Source organism: Tyto alba, unplaced genomic scaffold (assembly GCF_018691265.1).
Source record: "Tyto alba isolate M040663 unplaced genomic scaffold, T.alba_DEE_v4.0 Super-Scaffold_26, whole genome shotgun sequence".
NCBI classification, from domain to species: Eukaryota; Metazoa; Chordata; class Aves; order Strigiformes; family Tytonidae; genus Tyto; species Tyto alba.
In genome coordinates this window covers 20757281-20777551 of record NW_024881300.1, presented here as the reverse complement: position 1 = coordinate 20777551, position 20271 = coordinate 20757281, and the positions used below count along the sequence as shown (strand labels likewise).

General features: G+C 56.5%; 2 protein-coding genes across 3 annotated transcripts; both read left to right on the top strand.

The window, feature by feature from the left end:
* The first annotated feature begins 58 nt into the window (after positions 1-58).
* LOC104366600 lies at positions 59-3873 on the top strand. The gene is made up of 5 exons (XM_042797525.1): positions 59-158; positions 1013-1092; positions 1591-1758; positions 2708-2839; positions 3592-3873. Exons 2-5 carry the CDS (start codon positions 1014-1016, stop codon positions 3726-3728), a joined length of 516 nt encoding a protein of 171 aa, XP_042653459.1. The 5' UTR covers positions 59-158; position 1013; the 3' UTR covers positions 3729-3873.
* A 1370-nt stretch (positions 3874-5243) lies between these two features.
* On the top strand, positions 5244-20101 carry LOC104364830 (dual specificity protein phosphatase 22-A-like). Of its 2 annotated transcripts, XM_032996616.2 has the most exons (8): positions 5244-5314; positions 5466-5541; positions 7138-7171; positions 7808-7890; positions 10301-10350; positions 13510-13584; positions 14028-14199; positions 18728-20101. In XM_032996616.2, the coding sequence occupies exons 2-8, from the start codon at positions 5521-5523 to the stop codon at positions 18932-18934; spliced, it is 642 nt and encodes a 213-aa protein (XP_032852507.2). In that variant the 5' UTR covers positions 5244-5314; positions 5466-5520; the 3' UTR covers positions 18935-20101. The 2 variants fall into 2 exon arrangements, with proteins under 2 accessions (XP_032852507.2, XP_032852506.2); XM_032996615.2 differs by lacking the exons at positions 5244-5314; positions 5466-5541; positions 7138-7171 and having other exon boundaries at positions 7726-7890.
* Positions 20102-20271: the final 170 nt, after the last annotated feature.

Here is a 20271-nt window from a genome sequence, read left to right as displayed (position 1 = left end):
GTAAAAAGCGACCGGCGCTGCCGTAAAAAGAGGGGAGGGGGGGAACACGGGCGGTCCTTCTGCATCCCATCAAGCCCCGCGGGCCGGCGCCGCGCTCCCGGCGTGCATCGCGCTCCCGCTCCTTCCGGCCTCAGCCCGGCGTAGAGGACGGTCGCCAGGTCGTTGGGCCGCGGGGCCGGGATGGGGGGGAACGGTGGCTGCCCGCCCCCCCGGGAGGGTCCTCCCCATCCCCTCCACCCACCCCGGGACTCGGCGGGTGGTTGTGGCAAGCCGGGTTGTGGGGAGCGGGGAAATAACGGGGGGGGGGGGGGGGAGGGAAAGAGCCGCCCCTCACCCACCCCACACCCACCCCACACCCACCCCACCCCCCTCTTTGAAAGGACCGTTATGTCGCCGCTATCGCGGCGTGTCGGGCGGGTGGGACGCTCCCCCCCCCCCCCCCCCGTCGCGGTGAGGCCCGCGGCAAGGTCAGGCCGTCGGCTGCGCGGAACGGATCGTGATCGTGGGGGGTTTTTAATTGAGATTTTGAATGGAGATGAGGCTTTGAGAAACCCGGTGGGGGTGGGAGGGGGGGGCTGCTCCTGGTGAGCTTTTGCGTGGGAGCCCGGGGCTGTGGGAGGGAACCGTTACCCGAGTGTCGTTTCTCCAGTGGGTGTGGGATGTGCTGGCGCCGGGCTTGTGCCCGGTAGCGGCTCGTTACCGAGCAAAACCACCCCAGGAATTGCCTGGAACAAGGGAATGCTTTCCAGTTCAAATCCAGGAGGCTGTGGGGAGACAAAAAAAAAAAAAAAATGAGGTGAGGAAGACTCAGCCAAGCTGCTGTGGTGGGGGAACATTCCTGAAAAGCCCGGAGCAGTTTGATGTGACATGCTGCCCTTTGGAGATGGGGCAGGATGTCTCTAGGCTGGCTTTTCTTCCTTATAATCTAGTGGAAAACGGTGTTTTTTCCATTTTTGGAGGTTCGGCGCCTTTGCCTGGCGCTGACGTGCCTGCTGTTGTTTTGTGCCCGCAGGATGTTGGCTTCGAGGGTGTTCAGCCTCGTGGGGAAGAGAGCCATTTCCACCTCCCTCTGCGTGCAAGCGCACGGACACGGTAGGTGGCAGCTGCCCCAGTGGTTTCATAAGGGCGATAAAACAAGGTGCTTCAGAGGGAGAACACAAAAAAGTTGCTGGTGGGGTTTGGGTAAGGATGGGGTTGGGAGTGGAGGGTTGGCAAGGCCGAGGGCAGGAGATCTGAGGTTCAGGCAGGGCTGAGCACCTCTGGGGAGGCAGCAGGAGCCCAGGGTTGGGCAGAAACTGAGATGGCAAAGGTGTAGAGGGCTTCTAGGTGTTTGGTAGGGGAGGTGAGCAGCGTGACAGCTGGAAACAGCGATGGCTGAGACATTAATAAAATCATTTTGGAGATGAATTTATATGGGGATCCCCTTTCCGCTTTATTCATGCGCTCTTGAGACAGCACCCGTTTTAAAGGCTTCATCTAGAAGTCTTCTCCCTGCTGGATTCCTTAACCTTTTTGACCGAGCTGTTGCTTTTTTGAATTGTAACCAGTCAGAGGGGTATGAGCGGGTGTGTCTTCTCTTCCCGTGTGCAGCCGGTGTTGTCAAAGCAGAGGATTTCAGCCTCCCAGCCTATGTCGACCGTCGTGATGTTCCTCTGCCCGAAGTGGCCTTTGTGAAGGATCTCTCTGCTCAGCAGAAGGCCCTGAAAGAGAAGGAAAAGGCGTCCTGGACTGCTCTGTCCGTCGATGAGAAAGTTGAACGTAGGTAGCGGGGGCTTTGCGTAAGCTGATGGCTAGCAACGACGCGGTCAGGGCTGTTACGTGTTCATTATTAACAACTTTTATTAGAACGACCGCCACAGACGGTGCCTGCTAGGGCAGCTGATAAACCCTCCTCTTCCCAACAGCTCCGCGCGAGCTGTGAAGGAGCTTTGTTGATTATGATGGAGCTCCTCGTGTGTCGGCGAGTGATGATCAGTGCTTTGTGTTCCTGGGATCCAGGGTGCTGTTTTGAAAGTGAGAAGTGGCTGCTGTGGTGTCTGTCATGTACCTGAGGTCAAGTTCAGCAATTCCTTCCTCTTCCAGAAAACAAATAATAATTATATTTGTTTCTTGATTCCTATCTGCTTTCCACAAGCCAGAAAAAAAAAAAAAAAATCTCTTCACCGCAACAGTTGTTAATCCAGCGGAGTAAGATGAACCCGGTGTATTTGAATGTTAATGACCACTGACTTTAGCATTACCAAATTTCAGCTAATTAAAGAGCTGTGCAGGTGTTTGGACTTGCAAATGTGCATCACCTTTTCTAACTGCCGTCGTGCTGTGCATGTGAAAACCTGCTCTGTGAACAGTGCTGTGTCCACCCATGTCAAAGCGAGAAGGTTTACAACTTCTGGGAACTGCTTAAATATTCATAAGCACTCTGAAAATCTAATGCTGTTTTGAAATTCAAAATCTTATGGGCCTTAGTGGCAAAGCCGAGAGAAGTCTTTTGAGATGCAAGAGTTCTCGTTGCAATTCTTTGTGCTAGGAAGCTTTGTGATCAATAACCAGACTGGGAGTTGGAGGGAAGGAGGGGGAGCACCATTTCTCCTGCTATGAGGTCTTTCCCTGTCAGTCAGCTTTAGGCTTTGGTCACCTCCCTCTGGAGAGCAGCACGTTGCCTGTAAGTCACAGGAAAAGTAAAAGAAATGCTTTGAACTTTTTGCAGTGTATCGTATCAAATTTAACGAGAGCTACGCAGAAATGAACAGAGGATCGAACGAATGGAAGACCGTCCTCGGTGGAGTGCTGTTCTTTCTTGGTGTAACTGGTGTCATCCTCATTTGGCAGAAACGTTACAGTAAGTAAATGCCAGGTGGTGTTAACTCTCAAGAGCAAGTTTATACCCGGTGGGAAATCAGAGAATTCTCTGTAAACTGCTCCGGGGGGTCAGTGATACATCGAACAGCCATTCCAATGGCCTCCTGGCTAGTTGCTGTTTGTTAGTCTCTGAAAACTCAATTCTGGGGTTGTAATTTCATGGAGATCAGTGAGTACGTAGCATAAATGTTCAGGAAGCCGACTCGTAGAAAGGTGAAGGTGGTGGAGAGCGCTTTGGTGGGAGGAGAGGAAAGAGTGGCGATACTCCTGATCCCAGAGCTTCCCCTCCCTGGGAAACCTGCTGTCGCAAAAGCTTTTTGCCGCCTCAGTAGTAAACGTTTGGGTTTCTGCCATGTTTGGCTTCCTTCCCAGCCAACGATCTCACCTCCAGGGAGCCCTCCAGCTGCTGTGAGGCAGAGCGCACAGTTAAATGAGCTGCTCTCCGTCTTGAGGCTCCGTCTCCTCGCGGGGAAGGGTCAGGAGAAGGCTGTTGTCTCGGCACAAGCTTTTGCTGATGAGCGAAATGGGTAGAGAATCAACGTTGGGTGTCTGGTCTGAGCTGAACGCCTCCGGAATTGGGTGTAGGGAGGATGATGGCCTGTGTGGGATCAGCACTGATGGCTTCGGGGAGCAGGGAGGGGGGAAAAGCTTTTTGGTGGTGAAATTTGTACCTCGATTCCCAGCTTGCTCAGTTTGTATCACGATGTGATTCCGCCTGCTTTTGAATTGCAGTGTACGGCCCCATCCCGCACACCTTCTCCGAGGAGTGGCTGTCGATGCAGACCAAGAGGATGTTGGACATGCGGATTAACCCGCTGGAGGGCATCTCTTCCCAGTGGGATTATGAGAAGAACGAATGGAAGAAATGAAGCAACTCAGTGGAACCTGCTCTGCTTGAATACGAAACGATTCCATCACCTGTGTGTGACCTCGTTGCTTATTTACTGGAACAACCTCTCCACCTACATAGATGCTAATAAATGTCTGGTCAACTTGAAAAAAAAAAAAAAAGAAGTTTCCTTTTATTGGTCTTCAAATGTGTTTGTTGTGATGGGAATCTGTAGTGCAGGCTGAGGGGCAGAGCTTCTCCAGGTAATCTTGTCGCGGTTGGTATATAATCAGTTAAAGGGAAGGTTTCTGGGGTGCAGTCAGAGCTGCAGGACAGCAGATCCCTGCTCCTGCAGAGGCTCCGTGTCCCAGAACCTGAGCGAGGAAGAGAATCACTGGATCTAGTTCAGCCAAGAATAAGTTCAGCTGAAACCCCGAAGCGCGTTTCATGGCTCGCCTCTTGCGTGAGGTGCTGGTGTTCGGAGGGGACGGCTGCGGCTGGAGGAGGGAAAGAAATGCTGCATTTGGTGGGAGCATCTCCGAGCTTTCATTAAATACCGTGGTCTGAACAAGTTCTCTTTGTGGCTTAACATTTTCAGGGCCTGAGCTGAGAAAACTGGTGCCTTTGCTCTGCCTGTAGCTGCCGGATTTCTCCCTTTGGCTACCAGGTCTCCCCTAGGCTGTCTGCAGGCAAACTTTTGCCTTCGGTTTAAAAACACCCCTCTGAAGATTAAAACAAGCTTTGGCTTCAGTTTGCTCTTTTCCTGATGACAGGGCTATCACGGTTTTAGATCCATGCATGTGTTTAACGACCGTGGTGGAAAGCTTGGGGGGAGGTCTCAGCCACTTGTGACTGGGGGCTGGCCAGCCTTTCCCTTCCAGCCAGAGAAATTCTGCAAAGGTTTTGAAGGTGAGATGATTTGGTGGGAGTTAAGCGATGAGCTCCCTTTCCTGCAGCTGAAACCTCCCTTGAGGTGAAATACCTGTCTCCCTGGGTGCTGAGGAAGATGTTGCAAGGATGATGGAAGCGCAGACTGGCGACGGCTGCCGGGGTTTTTGCTACGCTCGTGGTTTGTTTTTCTCTGCTCTTGGTGCAGCTCGTGCCTCTGGGAGGGGGCTGGCGAGCTGCTAAGCGTATCTGCTTTGAAAATATCGACGTTTCGAAGCGTGTGCTGGAATTGCAGCGCTGCTTTACAGCTCCTCTCCTGTCCTGGAGGGAGTGGGAGATGATGGTCTTCTCCTCAATGCTCCATTAGCTGTGCCACACTCTGGTTTTCCAAGGTAAGCGCCTTATTCTGAATTCTCCTCTTGTTCCTGTGACTGGGAGGTATTTGCATGAACGGGAGAGAAATCCTGCTGAGAGCAGGGCTTGTACCAGCCTGTAGCATCCCAGAATGAAGCCCGGTGAGCATCGCCGGGACGAGGGGGTCACTCTTCCCAGGAACCTCCTCCTCGTCGCCCTCCCCAAAAGGCTGCGAAAGCCCCAGGAAGCCAGGGAGAGAAACCCGAGCTTTGCCACGGCCCCGGATCCTTATTTCATCTTCCTCTGTCTGGCACCAGCCACTCTCTTCTGTCCCCTTCACCCGTCAGCGCAGCGGCAGAGACCTGCCGGAGCAGCCTGCGGCCGGTGAGCGAGCTGAGTTTGCTGGGGCTCTGCACAATCCCCTCCTGGCGTGTGCTCCCCTTCTTCCTCTTGGCAGAGGGATGCACTGTTGGGGGGGGGGGGGGGGTGCAGATCTCCCCATCCTGTCTGGGATTTTTCGGGTGTTTATTTGCAGATAACCCTGGCTACCGAGAAGCCACCTGAATCCTGACCCTGGGGAGTGAAAAACCATGGGGAGTGGAATGAGCAAGGTACTGGGGGGACGGCGGGATGTAGGCCAGCGTGTCCTCCTTGAGCAGGACCTTTCTGCTGAGCCCAGGGGGATGCTTGTTCCCAGACCACCACGATGCCCTAAATCCAACCATTTGCCTCCTCTCTCTCTCGTTCCCCTTTGAAACTTGAAGCACTTATGAAAGGGAATTAAGAAAGCAAACGGCGATCCCCGGGTTTATATCCGAGGTGATGAGCTAAGCGTCGGCGGCTGTCAGAAAAGTGACAGCTGGCTTTAGATGGTTGTCCCTTGGGTGGTAAGGACGTGGCATGAGCGTCCTCAGGGCTGATGGGGGTCCCTGCAGGGAAATTTCCTCCCCTTGTCACCCCCTGGGACGTGTCTGGGCCTGGCAGCCGTGCGCTGCGAAGGGGGAAGTGGGGTTTTGCTGCTGCTTGTTGCTCAGCTGAACTCCAGGGCTGGCAGAGGGGATTGATTTCTGTTGGTATCCTTAAATAACCACTTGGTATGTGTGTTCTCCAGTTTAAAATTAGACTCTGGGACAACAACAGAGGAATTGGATCGGGGCAAACTCTCTCTGCATGGCCCTGGTATGATTTAACACCGGGATTTCACCCCTTGCAGACACAGCTCGACCTGCAAAGTGGCTTTTACAGCCTCCCAGGGGCCACCAAACCCTCTCGGGGAGCCTTTGCTGGGGGCTGGGTTGGTGCAGACACATTTGTGTTGCAAGATCCGGCTTTGACGTGACGAGATGTGGGGCTCGGCGTCCCCCTTCGAGCGGTAACAGCTTGTGCTGTGCTGGGCACAGACGTTTGCAGCCCAGGACCGGGCTGGGGTTCAGCTGAGTGGAGGAGGTGGGCTGGATGTGACCCAGTGCTGTTGAAAACCCTTCTTACAGCCTCTCAAACCCCGTGTCTTCTGCCAGATGGGTGTAAACAAGTCCAACTGGTTAATCAGCTCTTCTGTGCCACTGGTAACTGCTCTGGCTGGCTCTTACACCCTGTAAATACTCTCAGCTGCCCCTTTTTCTCCTTCATAACCCTGCAGCAGCAAGTTGGAGGACAAATTTGCATACTTGACAGCACTTACTGCAACATCCTGGCCAGAAAATATTATAAATAGCCTGTGCCTTTGCCTGTCTATCCCCAGCTGGCGAAGGCAACCTTTGAAACTATTTGCAAGAGGTGGTTGCTATAGAACAGTAAAACAAACTGGAGCTGCAGCAGGACTGGCCTGTCTCCAGGAGTTGGGATGATGGGGGGGGGGGGGCTGTCTCTGCTGGAGCCCCAGCTTGAAGGAGGAGGCTGGGGTGGGGTGAGGTGTTTGGGGAATCCAGCCCCCAGCGCTGCCTTTCTGATAGCAATAGGACCAAACACAAGCCCCCTTCCATTTATGTGCTGAGTTTTCCTGAGCTCTGGAGGGGTTTGGTCTGGCAGATTGAGTGGGCTCAGCCTTTGCTGTTCGTTAAACAAGATGATTTCTTAATTAGGTGCCTGGTGAGTTTGATGCCAAGTGCCCTGGTCCTGCTGGTACCACGCACGTTCCCACCACACTGGACGCACCTTTTCTGCCCGTTGCTGTCTGAAATCTCTCTCTCCTTTTTGTCACCTCCCAGGTTGTCAAAGGCCTCTACCTTGGGAATATCCGCGGTGAGTGCCTTTCCCTGCTCCACCTCCGTGTTGCTGTGGGATTCCTGGGCAGCCGTCGGGGCTGGAGGAGTCCCTGTGCCTGCTCCCGGCTGGGGACCTCAGCATCTTCCAGAGATCAAAAGCCTCATCCCAATTGCAAGTGGCTCTGTGCAGCTCTAGCCCAGGAAAGGGATGTCTGTGGGGAGCTGCGGTCACCAGCCACTGGGGAGCACTGGGGAACCCCTGGCATGGCTGGAAACCTCCCCGTGTTTGCCGTGACAATATTTACAGTGGGCCAATGCCTGGTTTCCTCGCTGGGGCCTTTGGCCCCGTGGGGAGCAGAGTGAAGCTTGGCTTTCACCCAACAGTGAGGCCACAACAGCCTTTTCCAAGTTAGCAGTATAATTTCTCATTCTGGGGGTGGTTTTATGAGTCTGATGAATACCCAGTGCCTCTGAGGGGGATTTTGCTTTGAAGGAGCCGCGTCACGATGCCTGGTCTCCTTTCTTGCACCGTGTGGGGCGAGATGCAGTGGGGAAGGGGCTGGTGTGGGTGGGGTAGAGGGGCTGGGGGTGATGGGTGCGGGTTGCTGGTGGGTGCTTGGTCCAGCAGATCTCCCAGGGGGGCAGGGGACTGAGGTGCTGCTCCTGCTTCCAGACTCTGAGGACCGGGAAAACCTGTTGCGAAACGGGGTGACCCACATCCTCTCCGTCCACAGCAGTGCCAAGCCGGTGCTGGAGGTGAGTGCCTGGGTTGGGGGGCTTGGGGGAACCCCCTGAGGAGCAGGGACTGGGAGGGTGCAGAGAGGGGAGAAGCAATGCTGGATTCGCCCCACGCCGTGTTGAATTGCACCCAGAGGGGCTCAGCGCTGGATTTTGGGGGGGACAGGGGAGCGGGGTGTTTTGGGGGGGGGGCAGGGGGAGGAAGGGGGCACGACCACCTCCTCGACCGTTTTTAGGGTGAAGCGGTGTGCAGCCGGGAAGGGGTGAAGCCGTGGGGTGCCCGGTGCTGCCGCAGGGAGAACCGCGAGAGGGCGGCGGTGCCCCACGGATGACAGCACCGGGGCCACATCCAGCCCCGAAGGGGCAGGGGGGGGAGCACAGCGGGACCCGGAGCACCCCCTCCCATCCAGGATAGGGGTTCAGGGACACCCTGGCTTTCTCTGTCCTGTCCCTCCCTCGCACCTCCCGCTTCGTGGAGCCCTCAGGCTGTGGGTGGGGGGAAACTGAGGCAGGAGGGAGCTGCCCGGTGGGTTGACGCTGGAGGTGCCGGCCAGGTCTTTCGTGCACAAATCCTGCCCTCACGGCCCCGTGGGGCTGGGTGGAGCTGTGCTGGGGATGCTCAAGCCACGCTGCTCCGATGGCCACGCGCAACTTGCGCTTCATCCCGGCGTCGGACCCGCTGCCAGCTCCCAAATCCCGGGAAAAAGGGCGATTCCTTGGCTGCCTCGCCCTCCGGGACCTCGACGGGCAGGGAGCCCCAGCAAAACACCAGCTCGAGCCTTTTCCCCCGCTGAGGCATTGAGTAACGGGGAGGAGGGAGAGAGAGAGAAGGAAGGAGGCTGAGTAAAGTGGGTGCAGAGAAACGGCTCGTGGCTGGTGAAGGGGCAGCAGCTGGGGCTGGCGGGGCACGGGGCACGGCCAGACGGGTAGCAAACCGCACGGGCGAGCTTACAACACGGAGCAAGCCGCCGGGGCTGGTGGAAAGGGGAACTGGAAAGGCATGGTGGGTTGAGCAATGTGTCAATCACAGCCCCCGGTCGGGAACCGCAAAACCCCAGCACCGTTCCCATGCGTGGCCCAGCTCCCCAAGGCGGGATGGGGGGGGGCACCCGGCCCCACGGGGGAAGGGGAAGCCGCCAGGAGCCCGGCAGTTAGTCTGGGATTGGGGTGTGGGTCAGGGTTTGGGGAGGGGTTGGGGTCGCTTTGGCTGCTGGGTTGGTTGGCACGGCGGCTCTCCTCGCCGCGGGGAGGTTGGGCTGGTGCCAGGCGCGGCGGGGCGCAGCCAGGTTTCGGGAAGCCACGGCTCATCACAACTCATCCCACAAAACCTGCTGGCGTTTGTTTGCTGGTCCACGGTGCTTGGTCCCCGTCCACCCACCACCCCCTGCGTGCCGGGGGTGTGGATGAGGAACCCGCTGGCTCCGTTTCCCCTCTTCCACCCCGGCCTCTCCGACAGCTTCTCCAGGTGGGGAGCAGCTGGCTGGCATGCCACGGGGAGCTGGCAAGTGACGCATTGCTGTGACACCTCCTCCCCGTCCCACGAGAGGCTGTGGGATGGCGGGGGTGAGCGTGGGACGGGACTGGGCAGGATGGATGGGATGGAGAGGTGATGCACAGGAAAGCCCGCCTGCACTCATCCTTGCAATGTGGGTCTTTCCAGCACAGGAATATCCCTGTGCCTGTCCCACTCTGCTCCTTCCCTCCTTAAATAATCACCTTTTTCCAGCCTCCTGATTTGCCCTGGGCTGGAGGGAAGCGAGGGTGCCCACTGGGGTTGGGCTGCATCAGCCTGGGAGTGGACGTTTTGGCAGTGATGCCACAGAGAGCTGATGGAGATGGGGCAAACCCAGGTGCTCAGCCATTTCAGCTCTGGCTGGCAGGATTTCCACCCGTTTCACTAAGAAAAAAAAAAAAAAAAAAAAAACACACAAAACCTCGGATGAAAAGGATCTAATTTTAGCTCAGAACAGGGAGGATCAAGGAAGCGATGTTTTAAAGAAAGGAAAGTAATCTGACCTACGCCAACATGCGGCAGGATGATTTATTGTGTATTAAAAGGATGGGGAGGAAATAACTCATTGATGAGAATGACTTCATCAGTGCGTGTTCACACATCTTCCTGGCAGGGCTTGCTGGTCGGGGCCCTGAGAGAGGGGTGGCTCAATTTTGGGGGGCTCTTGAGCATTATAGGGGCTTCCCCACAACCTGGCCTCTCCTCTGGGCTGAAACGGGGGAAAAATAACCCGGGGTGGGATGGAGGTGACCTGTCACTGTTCTCCCTACCTGCAGGGAGCAGGGCGATGTACCCAAAAGCAGATCGTGGCTTTCTCCTCGCCAAAGGGTCAGCTGGGGAGAGGTGAAAGAGAGAAATGAGGGATTTTATGTTTCTCAGGGGTATCTTATTACTGCAACCATCTTTGTATTGCAGGACATGACCTATCTCTGCATCTCGGCCTCGGATTCATCCAGCCAAAACCTGTAAGTTTTTTGCCGTCCTTTTGCCTCCCAACATCACCTGTTGGTAGTTGTTGGCTAATGAAAGCTCAGACTCTGCAGAATGAAGATTCAGTCCATTTGTGCTGGGAAAACTTCATATCGTTGCTGAGCCTGACAAAAGCTGTGGTTCATTCTTGGGTGGTAAATGGCATTTGTGGGGCTTAAAAATCAATTTATATTTGTGTTTGTGGTCAGAAAATTTAGTTTCTCATCAAATTTCAGAATTATTCTACTGGGCAGGTTTGAAAATTGGAGCATTAGAAAGACAATTATTTGTTTCAGTCTTCCAGACATTTTCCTTGGAAAGAGAAATAAAACGTTTCTTAAAGTCAATGTGGTTTTCCCCATACAAAGCATAGATACTTATCAGTCTTTTAATGATGTTCTCAAGATGAAACTGGAGAGAAGTGCCGCAAGGAAGCCCCCGGATTTCATGGGACATGGTGCTGGGGTGTGATGGGTGCAGGCGCTGCTGGCACTGGGGGGGTCACAGCACCCTGCTGCCGCTTTGCATGCCAGGCATCCATAAAACATCCATTGCAAACAGAAAATGGGCGAATCCGAGGTGTTGTTGTTTTTTTTTTTTTTTTTTTCTCTCTTCAATCAAACCCTAAAAAAGATCAAAACGTAATGCTCAGTGACCGGGCTGAGCCCTGTCTGTGGAGATGCTGGTTTCCAGCATCCTTGGGAGCCACCGTGCCCGGGGGTGTGATTCTGCTTGCTCATGCTCCCACTGAGCGGAAAGAGAAGCTTTACAAGAAAACCCTGCCTCAGCAAGAACTGGGTTTTTTGGTTGTTATTTTTTCTCTTCTCTCATTTCTTTGCATTTGTGGCATGTCTACCAAAAAGGGAAAAAAAAAAAAAAAAAAAAAAAAAAAAAAAGGGAAAAAAAACAAAAAAAAAGATAAGGCTAGCTGCCGGAAGGAAGATTTATTCAAGAAACTATTTTCTGCTTGTCAGTTTATGCCTTGGATTTCACAACCCTGGTGAACTTTGTGTCCTGCAGAGGAGGTGCTTGTGACTCAGGACCTCAGTGGCTCTCGCCATTACCAGGCTTCACTCCCCGATCCCACACTTTGAGGCTGGAAAAGCAGGGGGAGAGCTTTCCTCTGGCTGGCTGCCTGGGGTAAAAAAACCCGTGGAGTGGGTGAGGACAGGTGGGGTGGCCAAAGTGCTCACCTCCCTCCCTCTGGGGTGGGTTGGGAGGGTGATGCTGCTTGTGTGGAGTGGGCTGGAGGCTGGCAGCAAGCGTGCCGAGGGAGCTGGAGGCGAGAGCATCATGTCCCTGCAAGCAAGGTGCATCCCTGTTGGTCCCAGTTAAGGGGCTGGAGGTTTTGGAGAGCTTGGACCTGTGTAGGCAACAAGTGCAGCCCCTGGGGCATGTTGTCTGTTCTTCGAAGATGAGTAGGGTGAGGAAAAATCCCCCAGGACAAGCTTTAGGCAGGGAAATGGGTGGTTGAGGAGGAGCCACGTTTGTAGCCCGTGAGGAGCGATGGACTGACAGCTCCTTCCAGGGCTGAGAGGCTCAATATTTTTAGTATGATCACAGCTTCAGAGACTCCCCCCTCTCTCCTCCTCTTCTTGGGCAGCAGAACCCCCTGTTACTTTTTTAATATGTCCTTGGCTGGTTTCTTAGAAGGCGCCTGAGCCCTGTCCTCCTAAGCCAGAGTGAAGAACATCCCCCTCCCTGGGGATGGGGGAAGTTTTGGAGGGTTCTGCCTTGTCCCCCACAAGGAAGCCAGCTCTGAGTCCCTCTGGGAGCGAGCCCTGAGCAAGGGGCATGGTGGGGGGGAATAACTCTGCGGTAGCTCGTGCCTTGGCTTCTGAGAAATCAGGAAGGCCGTGCCGGCGCACGCCCACCCCATCACGCGGAGGTAGAGGAAGTCCGGCTCCTGCTCTTGCTGCCGGGCAGCTCTGGCTCGGCTGCACCAAAGAGACCTTCTTCTCCCGAAAAAGCCGGGGCTGTGTGCCTGGCAGTCAGGTCAAGGAGTCCACCAGCAGCTCAAGTGACCCAGAATCGGGTTTGCTGCCTCAAAACTGCCCCAAGGCTCAGTGCGGCTGAGCAGGGATGGGCAGTGTTTATTGCAAAGACGTGCCAAGGAGCCAAATATCAGGCTTGGCGTGAGCTCTCAGAAATGCACGTTGTCTTCGGGGAGGGATCAGCAGCAGCTTCCAGCATCCCCTGCAGGGATGAGCAGGGGGAATGTGTCTCACCGGAGCCTGCATAACCCTCCCACAACCACCCACTTTTATCTCCTCAGTGCATCTGGAGTTATTTATCCTGTTTTCTAGGTCTCAAAAAGATGGGTGCTGCTCATATCGCTGAGCATCCAGGTCAGAAACAGAGAAGCATTGTAACGTGTTGCAGCTGAGCAGCCAGAAAGTCCTGGCTCCCTGACCTGCCCCATTTTGCTTCAAAACTCACTGGTTAGGGTTAATGTGCTCCCTCTGCCTTGCTGGCAGTTACTGGTTGTGGCAGTTACTGGTTACGTTTTCAGGAATGCAGGCAGCTATCCGAGGACAAGCCTTTGTTGTTGCTGGCAGCGCTACCTCCCTGGCACGGGCACCTCTCTGTGCCCTCCCTTGGGTGAGAAGGGGCCGGAGGGGCTGCTTGGGGTGAGGAGGGGAAGGGAATTGCACCATTTGGAGACCTGCAGGGAAAACACCTCACAAGCCACCTTCTCCTTGCCTTTTTCCCCCCGCTGACATCTTTCCCTTGGAGGCAGCCGAGTGTTTTCGACGTCGTTTGGGAATTAGGGCTGAGCTGATGGCTCAGGACAATCTCTGAGGCGGGGATGTGCGTGGCTCTTGGGCACAAGGTGACACCTTGCTCTGGAGGCTGTGTCCCTGGGGTCTTCCCAGAGCTGGTCTGGCTGATGGCATCGCCCCGCTCCCATCTTAACGCCTTGGGAAACGGGAAATCCCCTGGAAAGTCTCCTAGGTCATTTCCTTCCTGGCAGATGAAGATCAGCCCCTCTGCCTTTGCCTGGCAGAGGAAGGATCTCTGCTCCCACCCCACGCCGGTGGCCCCAGCGCGGTGGGAAGTCCTTGGGTGGGGACACTGCTGCTGCCAGGGTGGCCTGGTGCTTTGCAGGGGTGGGCAGCCCTCCCATCCTCACCTCCCTGCCTCTCTCCTTGCAGGCTGCAGCATTTTAAGGAGTGCATCAAGTTCATCCACGAGTGCCGGCTCGGTGGGGGAGGCTGCCTCGTCCACTGGTGAGAGCTGCCGTCAGCGCCTGGCGTCCCCTGTTCGCATCGGTCCCCTGGGAGGTGGGGATGGGCTCCCGAAAAACGTTCTTGGTGTTGAACGTCACTTGTGGTGGGGGAGGAAGAAGAGGAGAAAAGGAGCAGCGGGAGGGCGGCAGGGGAAGGTCTCCACTGCTGAGATCTGTGGAGATGGGTGATCTGTGCACTCAAAACCTGAGCATCCAAAGAGGTGCGACAGGCTAGAGGAGGGGACAGGGGGAAGACACATGCCCGGGGCTACCAGCAATGTCTCCCTGGTCATTGTGGCTCCTTACCCCCACCCAACCCATGGCTGGGGAACCCCACCGGCACCCCAGCGAGAGGGGCTGCCCGCGGGAAGATGCATTTGGGGTCGCACCAGCCTCCGTGCCGGGAATCCCTCTCCCTGACGCGGTCCCCTCGTGCCGTGCCAGCCTGGCTGGGGTCTCCCGCAGCACCACCATCCTGGTGGCTTACCTCATGACGGTGACCGAGCTCGGTTGGGAAGGCTGCCTGGCTGCCACCAAGGCCGTGAGGTCCTACGTCAGCCCCAACTTTGGCTTCCAGCAGCAGCTGCAAGAGTACGAGGTGACCTTGCTGCAGGAGGTACGTCCCGCGCCGACGTCCCCCCTTATATACGTGTCTGCAGAGTCTGCAAACACGCACGGCTCTTTTGCATGCAGCTCACTGCAGGAGCCAGCTGTTTGCCCGAGCTGGCCTTTGTGCATGCTATTTATTACCTGGGGATTTTGAGTTTTGCATGAAAAAAAAAAAAAAAAAAGTGCCTAGACATTATGCGAGTGCACCTAAAAAAGCTCTTTAAAACCCCAGTGCTTTTCTCGACAGTTCAGTTAGGACACAGCGAGAGAGGTGGGGGAGCAGCAAGTCCCCTGGGAGCCCCAGGAAGGGCGCTGGGCCGGTTCCTGGGAATGCAGCACAGTGGGAGCTGGAGGCAGAAAGGGGAAGAGGAGAGGGAGGAAGGCTCTTGTGAGCGGCTTCAGGATGTCTGGGCATGCTTGGATCTGGCTGGGCTTCCTCTGACAGCAAGCCCTCTGCTTTTAGAGGCAGACGACAGATAGGAGCAAGGGTTGTTGGAGAAATTCTCCTCTTTCCTCCCCAAAATTCTGTGGAGCAGCAGATTTTAGGAGAGCAGAAGCCCTGGCTGGGTGGGTTCCCGTCCCATGCGAGGGCGGGCTGTTGTAGCTGAGCCGAGCTGGATGCCGGCAGCTGGGAGCGACAGCGGCGTGTTGAATTGGGAGAGTGTTAGTTGCAGAGATCACAGCTGCACTTTTGACCTGGAAAGCCTTCGAAAGCAAAGGGAAAGGCCTTTAAAAGCACAGATCCTGCCCGCCTCCCTGGCTGCCCTCCAGCCTCCCACGCCGGACCCTGCTCCTCTGCCCAGACCTGGGCTCCGCAGCGAAGGACCGGGGTCCAAAACTGGCCCGGGAGGCCACAGCTGGACCTTTGCAAGGAAGGAGTAACCCACAACTCCATGTTTACAAGGCATCTCGCAGCCCACGTCACCCCTAAACTCGGTCCCAGCCCTGGAGGCGAAGATCCCCCCCTCATCCGCAGCATCCACGAGCATCCTGCAATGGCCCCACGGCAAATGGTGGTGGGGACCTGGTGGTCCCTCCGGCCGCGCTGAGCCCTTCAAGGGGATTTCTCTCCTCCCAGGAGAGAGGCAGGGACAGCATGTGACACTGGCCCAAGTGTCAGCCCCTTCCCCCCCGCCAAGTTCCCTTCCCTGGGTGCAGGACGGAGCAGGCAGGCGCTGTCACATGAGGGACACAGCCCTGCCCCATTATCACTGGCTTGCACAGATGCCTGTGGAGGAGGGTAGAAGAGGGTCCCAGGGATTACAAAACACCCTCGGTGCTGGAGATTCCCTGCAGGGCTTTCCCCAGCCCGGCCGGCTCTCCCCAACCCTCCCACACCCTGGCTGCATCCCAGCACAGACCATGATGCAGAGTTTACTGTGCCCCCCCCCCCCCCCTCCATCCAAGCTATCCCTCCTGCTCCCCAAAATCCAGGCTGAGATCAGCAGTTACCTCCCTTTCTCTTAGATTCTGCTTTTTCATCCCCTCGAATTTTTGCCAGGGGCTTTGCAAGCGTTTCCCTGAAAATACCAAAGGCAGAGCCAAGGGTGGAGGCGTTTGGATGTGTTTTTTCTGAGCTGCGGGGTTTAGCAAGAGCCGCCTTTTACTTGGAAGAGCCTGTGTTCCCCACGATCGGGGAGGGAAGCTGCGGATGGCCCTCGTGGGCGGACTGATGCTAGCACGGCCCCGGGGGCAAAGGCTGGGTGCTGGAGCGAGGAGCACTCTGGCATTACTCACCCGCAGCTGCATTTGAAGAAGAGGAAGAGCCAGGATGGATGCTCCATCCCCACCGGCAATGCCAAGTTCCCAGCTTGCCCCTGCGCCCTCCACCTTTGCAAGAGGAAGGGATCTGCGGGCAGGTCAGAAGAGGTGGATGGCTGAGGGTCCCGTGGGTCTGTGGGCACCACAGGCACAGATCTGTGTGGCCAGGAGCCTGTGGGACCCGATGCCACGTGGGTCCTGTGCCTTGCTTCGTGCCAAGCAGCAGTTGGTTTGCTGAGCTTGGCGGAGGGAGGTCACCCCTTGTTCCCGTTTGTGGCTTTGGGGTGATTTTCCGTGTGTGTAGGTAGGATGTGGGAGGCAAGGGTATCGTGACCGGAGCTTCAGCTCTTGCTGAAGGTAGAAAAGAGGTTACATTTCCTCATTTCACCCAGCTGTCATCCCAGCAGGCAGCAATTTGGAAACGCAGTGCTTGGGAGCAGACACGGCTAAGGGCTGGGCAGGCTGCTCAGGAGGAAAAGCCTCATTTCGTGTTGGTTAAAACCTGCGAGGGACAGGTCGGTCCTTCTGGGGACCTCCTGCCCAGGGCTGCAGGCAAGCAACCCTTGGTGCCTCGGTTTCCTCGATGCAGAGCAGGGACCTCAGACGGGACCCCAGGAGGCAGAAATGGGGAAGATGCTCTCTGGGACTGGCCAGCTGGCCCCTCGCCGCAGGAAGCACGCCTCGAGTGTGCAGCTGTGGTTTTGAGCTGGCAAATGGTGCTTATCGAGGCTAGATGGATAAAGAAGGAAGGAAGGGACCAAGAGCAGCAGCAGGATGACGGGTAAGGCTAGAAAAGGAAGTAAGTGAGAGCGGAGAAGACAGAGTGGATGTAAGAGAGGGCACAGATGGGCATTTGGGTGATGGATCCGTCATCCCCCTGCCCCAAGGTCTTCCCCGTGGTGCTGGCACACCGTGCCCAGGCTGCCTTTCCCCTCGTCCCGGTGCCATCCCAGATGAAGCAGATGCTCCTGGCCCCAGGAGAGAGGAGGAGGGCAGTGGGTTAGTGGTCAGAGCTGGAGGAAACGGGCTGTAACCACTTCTTGCTCTGGCTTTAGAAGGAAACGCCTGGCAGCAGCAGCGGGGTGCTTCCCCCAGCCTTGTGCCAGCTCCTTCCCTCCTTCGCTGGATGGTGGGAGCTGGCTCCAAGGCTGGGTGGTGGGTGCCGAGCCTCTGTGGGTGCCGAGCTGGTGTCCCCATGGAGCTTCATCCCTCCGGATGGTTTGCATGAGAGGGAAGTTCCCCCCATGAGCAGCTAGCATAGATGCTTCCCCAAATCCTGTCCCTAATCCTTTGGGACTCACTTCCCAGGGGTTATTTTCTAGCAGGGAAATCAGGTTTGGCTCTCGGGGTCTTCCCGCTTGCAGGTGGCGAGTGGCAGCAGCTGTGGTGAGTCCCACTGTCTGAGAGAGTGGATTTGGGAAATCCAGACATTCCCTGTGGAAATCCCCTCTTGTCCGAGCTGACTTTCCCCGGCTGCAGGAGTGGGGGGATGCTGCCAGGGTCAGTCTCAGACTTTCTCCTCTTGCGGTTCGTGCTCCCTGGGCCCACAGAAGCCCCGGCAGGACAGGGCTGAGCTGCCCGTCCCTCTGTCCTGCATCCCGCACCTTCGCTGTCAGCTCCTGGCTGTGGGGTGCTGCCGTGGCACCCCGGGATGCCGGAGCCATTGCAGGGGCATCTCCCATCGGGGGTGCCGAGGCTGGGCAGCTCGTGGGGGCTGCCTGCCCTCTCCTTCTGCTTCCCCCAGCCGCACTCCATGCCTGTCCCAGTGCTACCCCATACCGGGACACCAATGCTCAGTCCCTCTCTGGATCCTTTCCCCCCCGCAGGTTTCTCATGCCCAGCTGTGCCCTCCATCCTTTTCTGTAAGCTGTTCGGTATTGCTGGGCGTGCTCCTGCCACTCATCCCAGTAAATCCTGCTCGTTGGAGCGGCCAGATCCCGGGTACTTTGGAAGACAGCAAAGCCCTTCCTGCTCCCCGTGAGCACCGTGGGTCCCCGCAGAGCGGCCCGTTCCTGCCCATGCTCCCGGGCACTGCAGTCTGGGCCCATCTGGCCGTTTCTCATCCCAGCGGTAGCGGGAAACATTTCTATGGACTGTCTCTCACTTCCCAGCCACCTCTGGACCTCAGCCTGCTGCCAGCTGGCCCCCGGCCACTGGCACACTCCTGCTGCCGGAGCAGCCTTTGCAGCTGGCTGCAGCCATGCGGGGGGATGAGGGGCACCCCCCCCCAGCTGCCCGGTGGCGAGCAAGATGCTCTGCAAACAAACCTGCCTCAGCATGCAAGAGCCGACTTGGCTGCGCGGCTTGTGGCAACGAGTGCAGCCTGTCCCCACGCTGCCACGGCGGGGAGAAAGCATGGGGAAGCTTTTCTTACGGGAATTCAGGCACACAAGGAACAACAGCAGCTTCTTGGCAATGGAAAGTAAATAAAGCTGCCGTCCCGGCTGCAGCCAGCGTGAGAAGCTGAGGATGCTGCCAGCTTTCCAGGTCCATCTGTGCCGGGCTGGGGATGTGGGTTGGGAACTGTCGCATCTCTTGTACGATGCGGTCGTGCCTCGTAGCATGTGAGCTCCTGTGAAACTGGGACCTTGCTGCTTGCTGGCTGTGGCTGGGGATCCCCCGGCCCCGTCTGAGGCTGTGGCTGGGATGCAGCGGGCATTGCCCCCGCTCAGCTTGCCGCTTTCCAACGGAGCTGTTGGAATCCCCGGCTCTCGAGCTGGGGGTGTCTCAGCCCTCGATGACCCTGACAACCCCTTTTGGCTTTGTCCTGGCAGTACCGTGCCTGGATCCGCCGCGACTATGGCAAGAACCTGTTCAAGGACCAGGAGGAGCTGCAGAGCTTGCTGGCCCAGCAGGAGCAGAGGCAGAAGGAGCAGCAGCTGGGAAGCAGGGATTGCTCCTGGCTCCGCTCTCCAGCTCCCACCTACCCGCTCCCCTACCACGCAGGTGGCACCAGCAGAAGCAGATGGATGAACAGATAAGCAGCCGGCTGCTTGCAGGCAGACGATGGCCCTGGGCCTTGGAAAACTCAGTCTTCTCTTTGCCAAGCGCCCGCGGGGGTTCATGTCTAGGGCAGCACGCAGCCAGCGCCGGCCTCAGCCGTGGGCTCAAGGCTTGGAAGGGGGGGGACTTGCAGACCTTCCCTTTGGCTACTGGCTCCGTGTATACACCTGGGCAAGTCAGTTAATTGATGACAGTGTCTTGCTCTGTCCCGTTCTCCCATTTCCCAGTGGGTTGCAGCCGCTTTTCCACCACTCGGAGCAACAGCATCCCTCCCTCCAGCAGCACGGTACCCAGGCGCTGCTCTGGCAGGGCACGGGGATGCCAGCACAGACCTTGGAAAGCCAGAGCAGGATGAAATGGGAGAGGCCAGCTTCTCTTCTGCTTTGCAGTGCAGCTGGGGGCCGATGCAGCCTGTGAGGCTGTCCCGAGGAGGGAGGGATGGGTCCTGGGATGTGGGTGTGCTGCCGAGCCCGGCTGTCACCCCGTGGGATGGGGAGAGGGGCAGGAGGCTCAGCTGCTCCCGGGGCTGCAGATGCCCCTCGTGTGTGGACTTTCCTGGTCCAGCCTGCCTTTGACAGATGGCTGTTTGGCATTTTTCTTAACCCACCCCTCCAGGGAGGGGGGAAATCCGACGGTGCTAGAGGCTGCCTGTCCCCACCACTTCCATGCCCAGAGCTGGAGAGGTTTTGGGTTTCCCCTGCCACCAGATCTGAATGTCCCCGCTTGCAAAAGAAGCCAATTGCTCGTTTGGACTCGGTTGACCCACAGACCAATTTAACGCTGTCCCTCTCCCACAACCTTTTTCATACCGAAAGACTGTGACCATGGCCCCTTTTTCACCCCAAACTCATACAGTCCGTTTCCAAAGCATGGGCTTCATCTGCCAGCGCTCCCCACATCTGCCCTACAAGAGGAGTTCCAACCCATTGACACAGCCCTTCTACATTTAAACTTTCAACTCTTCCATGCCAGCTTAGCCTTTTACTATAAATACCTTGTTTCTCAAAAATATCTGTTCTGAGAACTATAAAAGACATTTAAAATATTTCTAGGAATTCCCTTAATAAAAATTTCTGGGTAATTGGAGTGTGACAGCGCCGGGGGGTGACTTGCCCAACTCCTAATAAAGAGGAGAGTGATTAAAACCATGAGGATGGCTGGTCTTGATTTGTGGTGTTCCTGGTGGGACTGGAGGGATGTGCCCTGTCTCCTATTTTCTTGATGAGAACCACCAGCAAAATTAAAAACTTAAAAACTTGATGTTTAGCCATAATGTATAGGATTCTGGGAAGAAAATTATGGGGCTTTTCCCTGT

Bases quoted from the DNA above. Each gene is read 5' to 3' on its own strand.
- LOC104366600 (XM_042797525.1), top strand. From the start codon at position 1,014: ATGTTGGCTTCGAGGGTGTTCAGCCTCGTGGGGAAGAGAGCCATTTCC. The intron at 1,093-1,590 runs GTAGGTGGCAGC...TCCCGTGTGCAG, and splicing joins CGTGCAAGCGCACGGACACG to CCGGTGTTGTCAAAGCAGAG. The intron at 1,759-2,707 runs GTAGGTAGCGGG...AACTTTTTGCAG, and splicing joins CGTCGATGAGAAAGTTGAAC to TGTATCGTATCAAATTTAAC.
- LOC104364830 (XM_032996615.2), top strand. From the start codon at position 7,726: ATGGGTGCGGGTTGCTGGTGGGTGCTTGGTCCAGCAGATCTCCCAGGG. The intron at 7,891-10,300 runs GTGAGTGCCTGG...TTTGTATTGCAG, and splicing joins GTGCCAAGCCGGTGCTGGAG to GACATGACCTATCTCTGCAT. The intron at 14,200-18,727 runs GTACGTCCCGCG...TTGTCCTGGCAG, and splicing joins AGGTGACCTTGCTGCAGGAG to TACCGTGCCTGGATCCGCCG.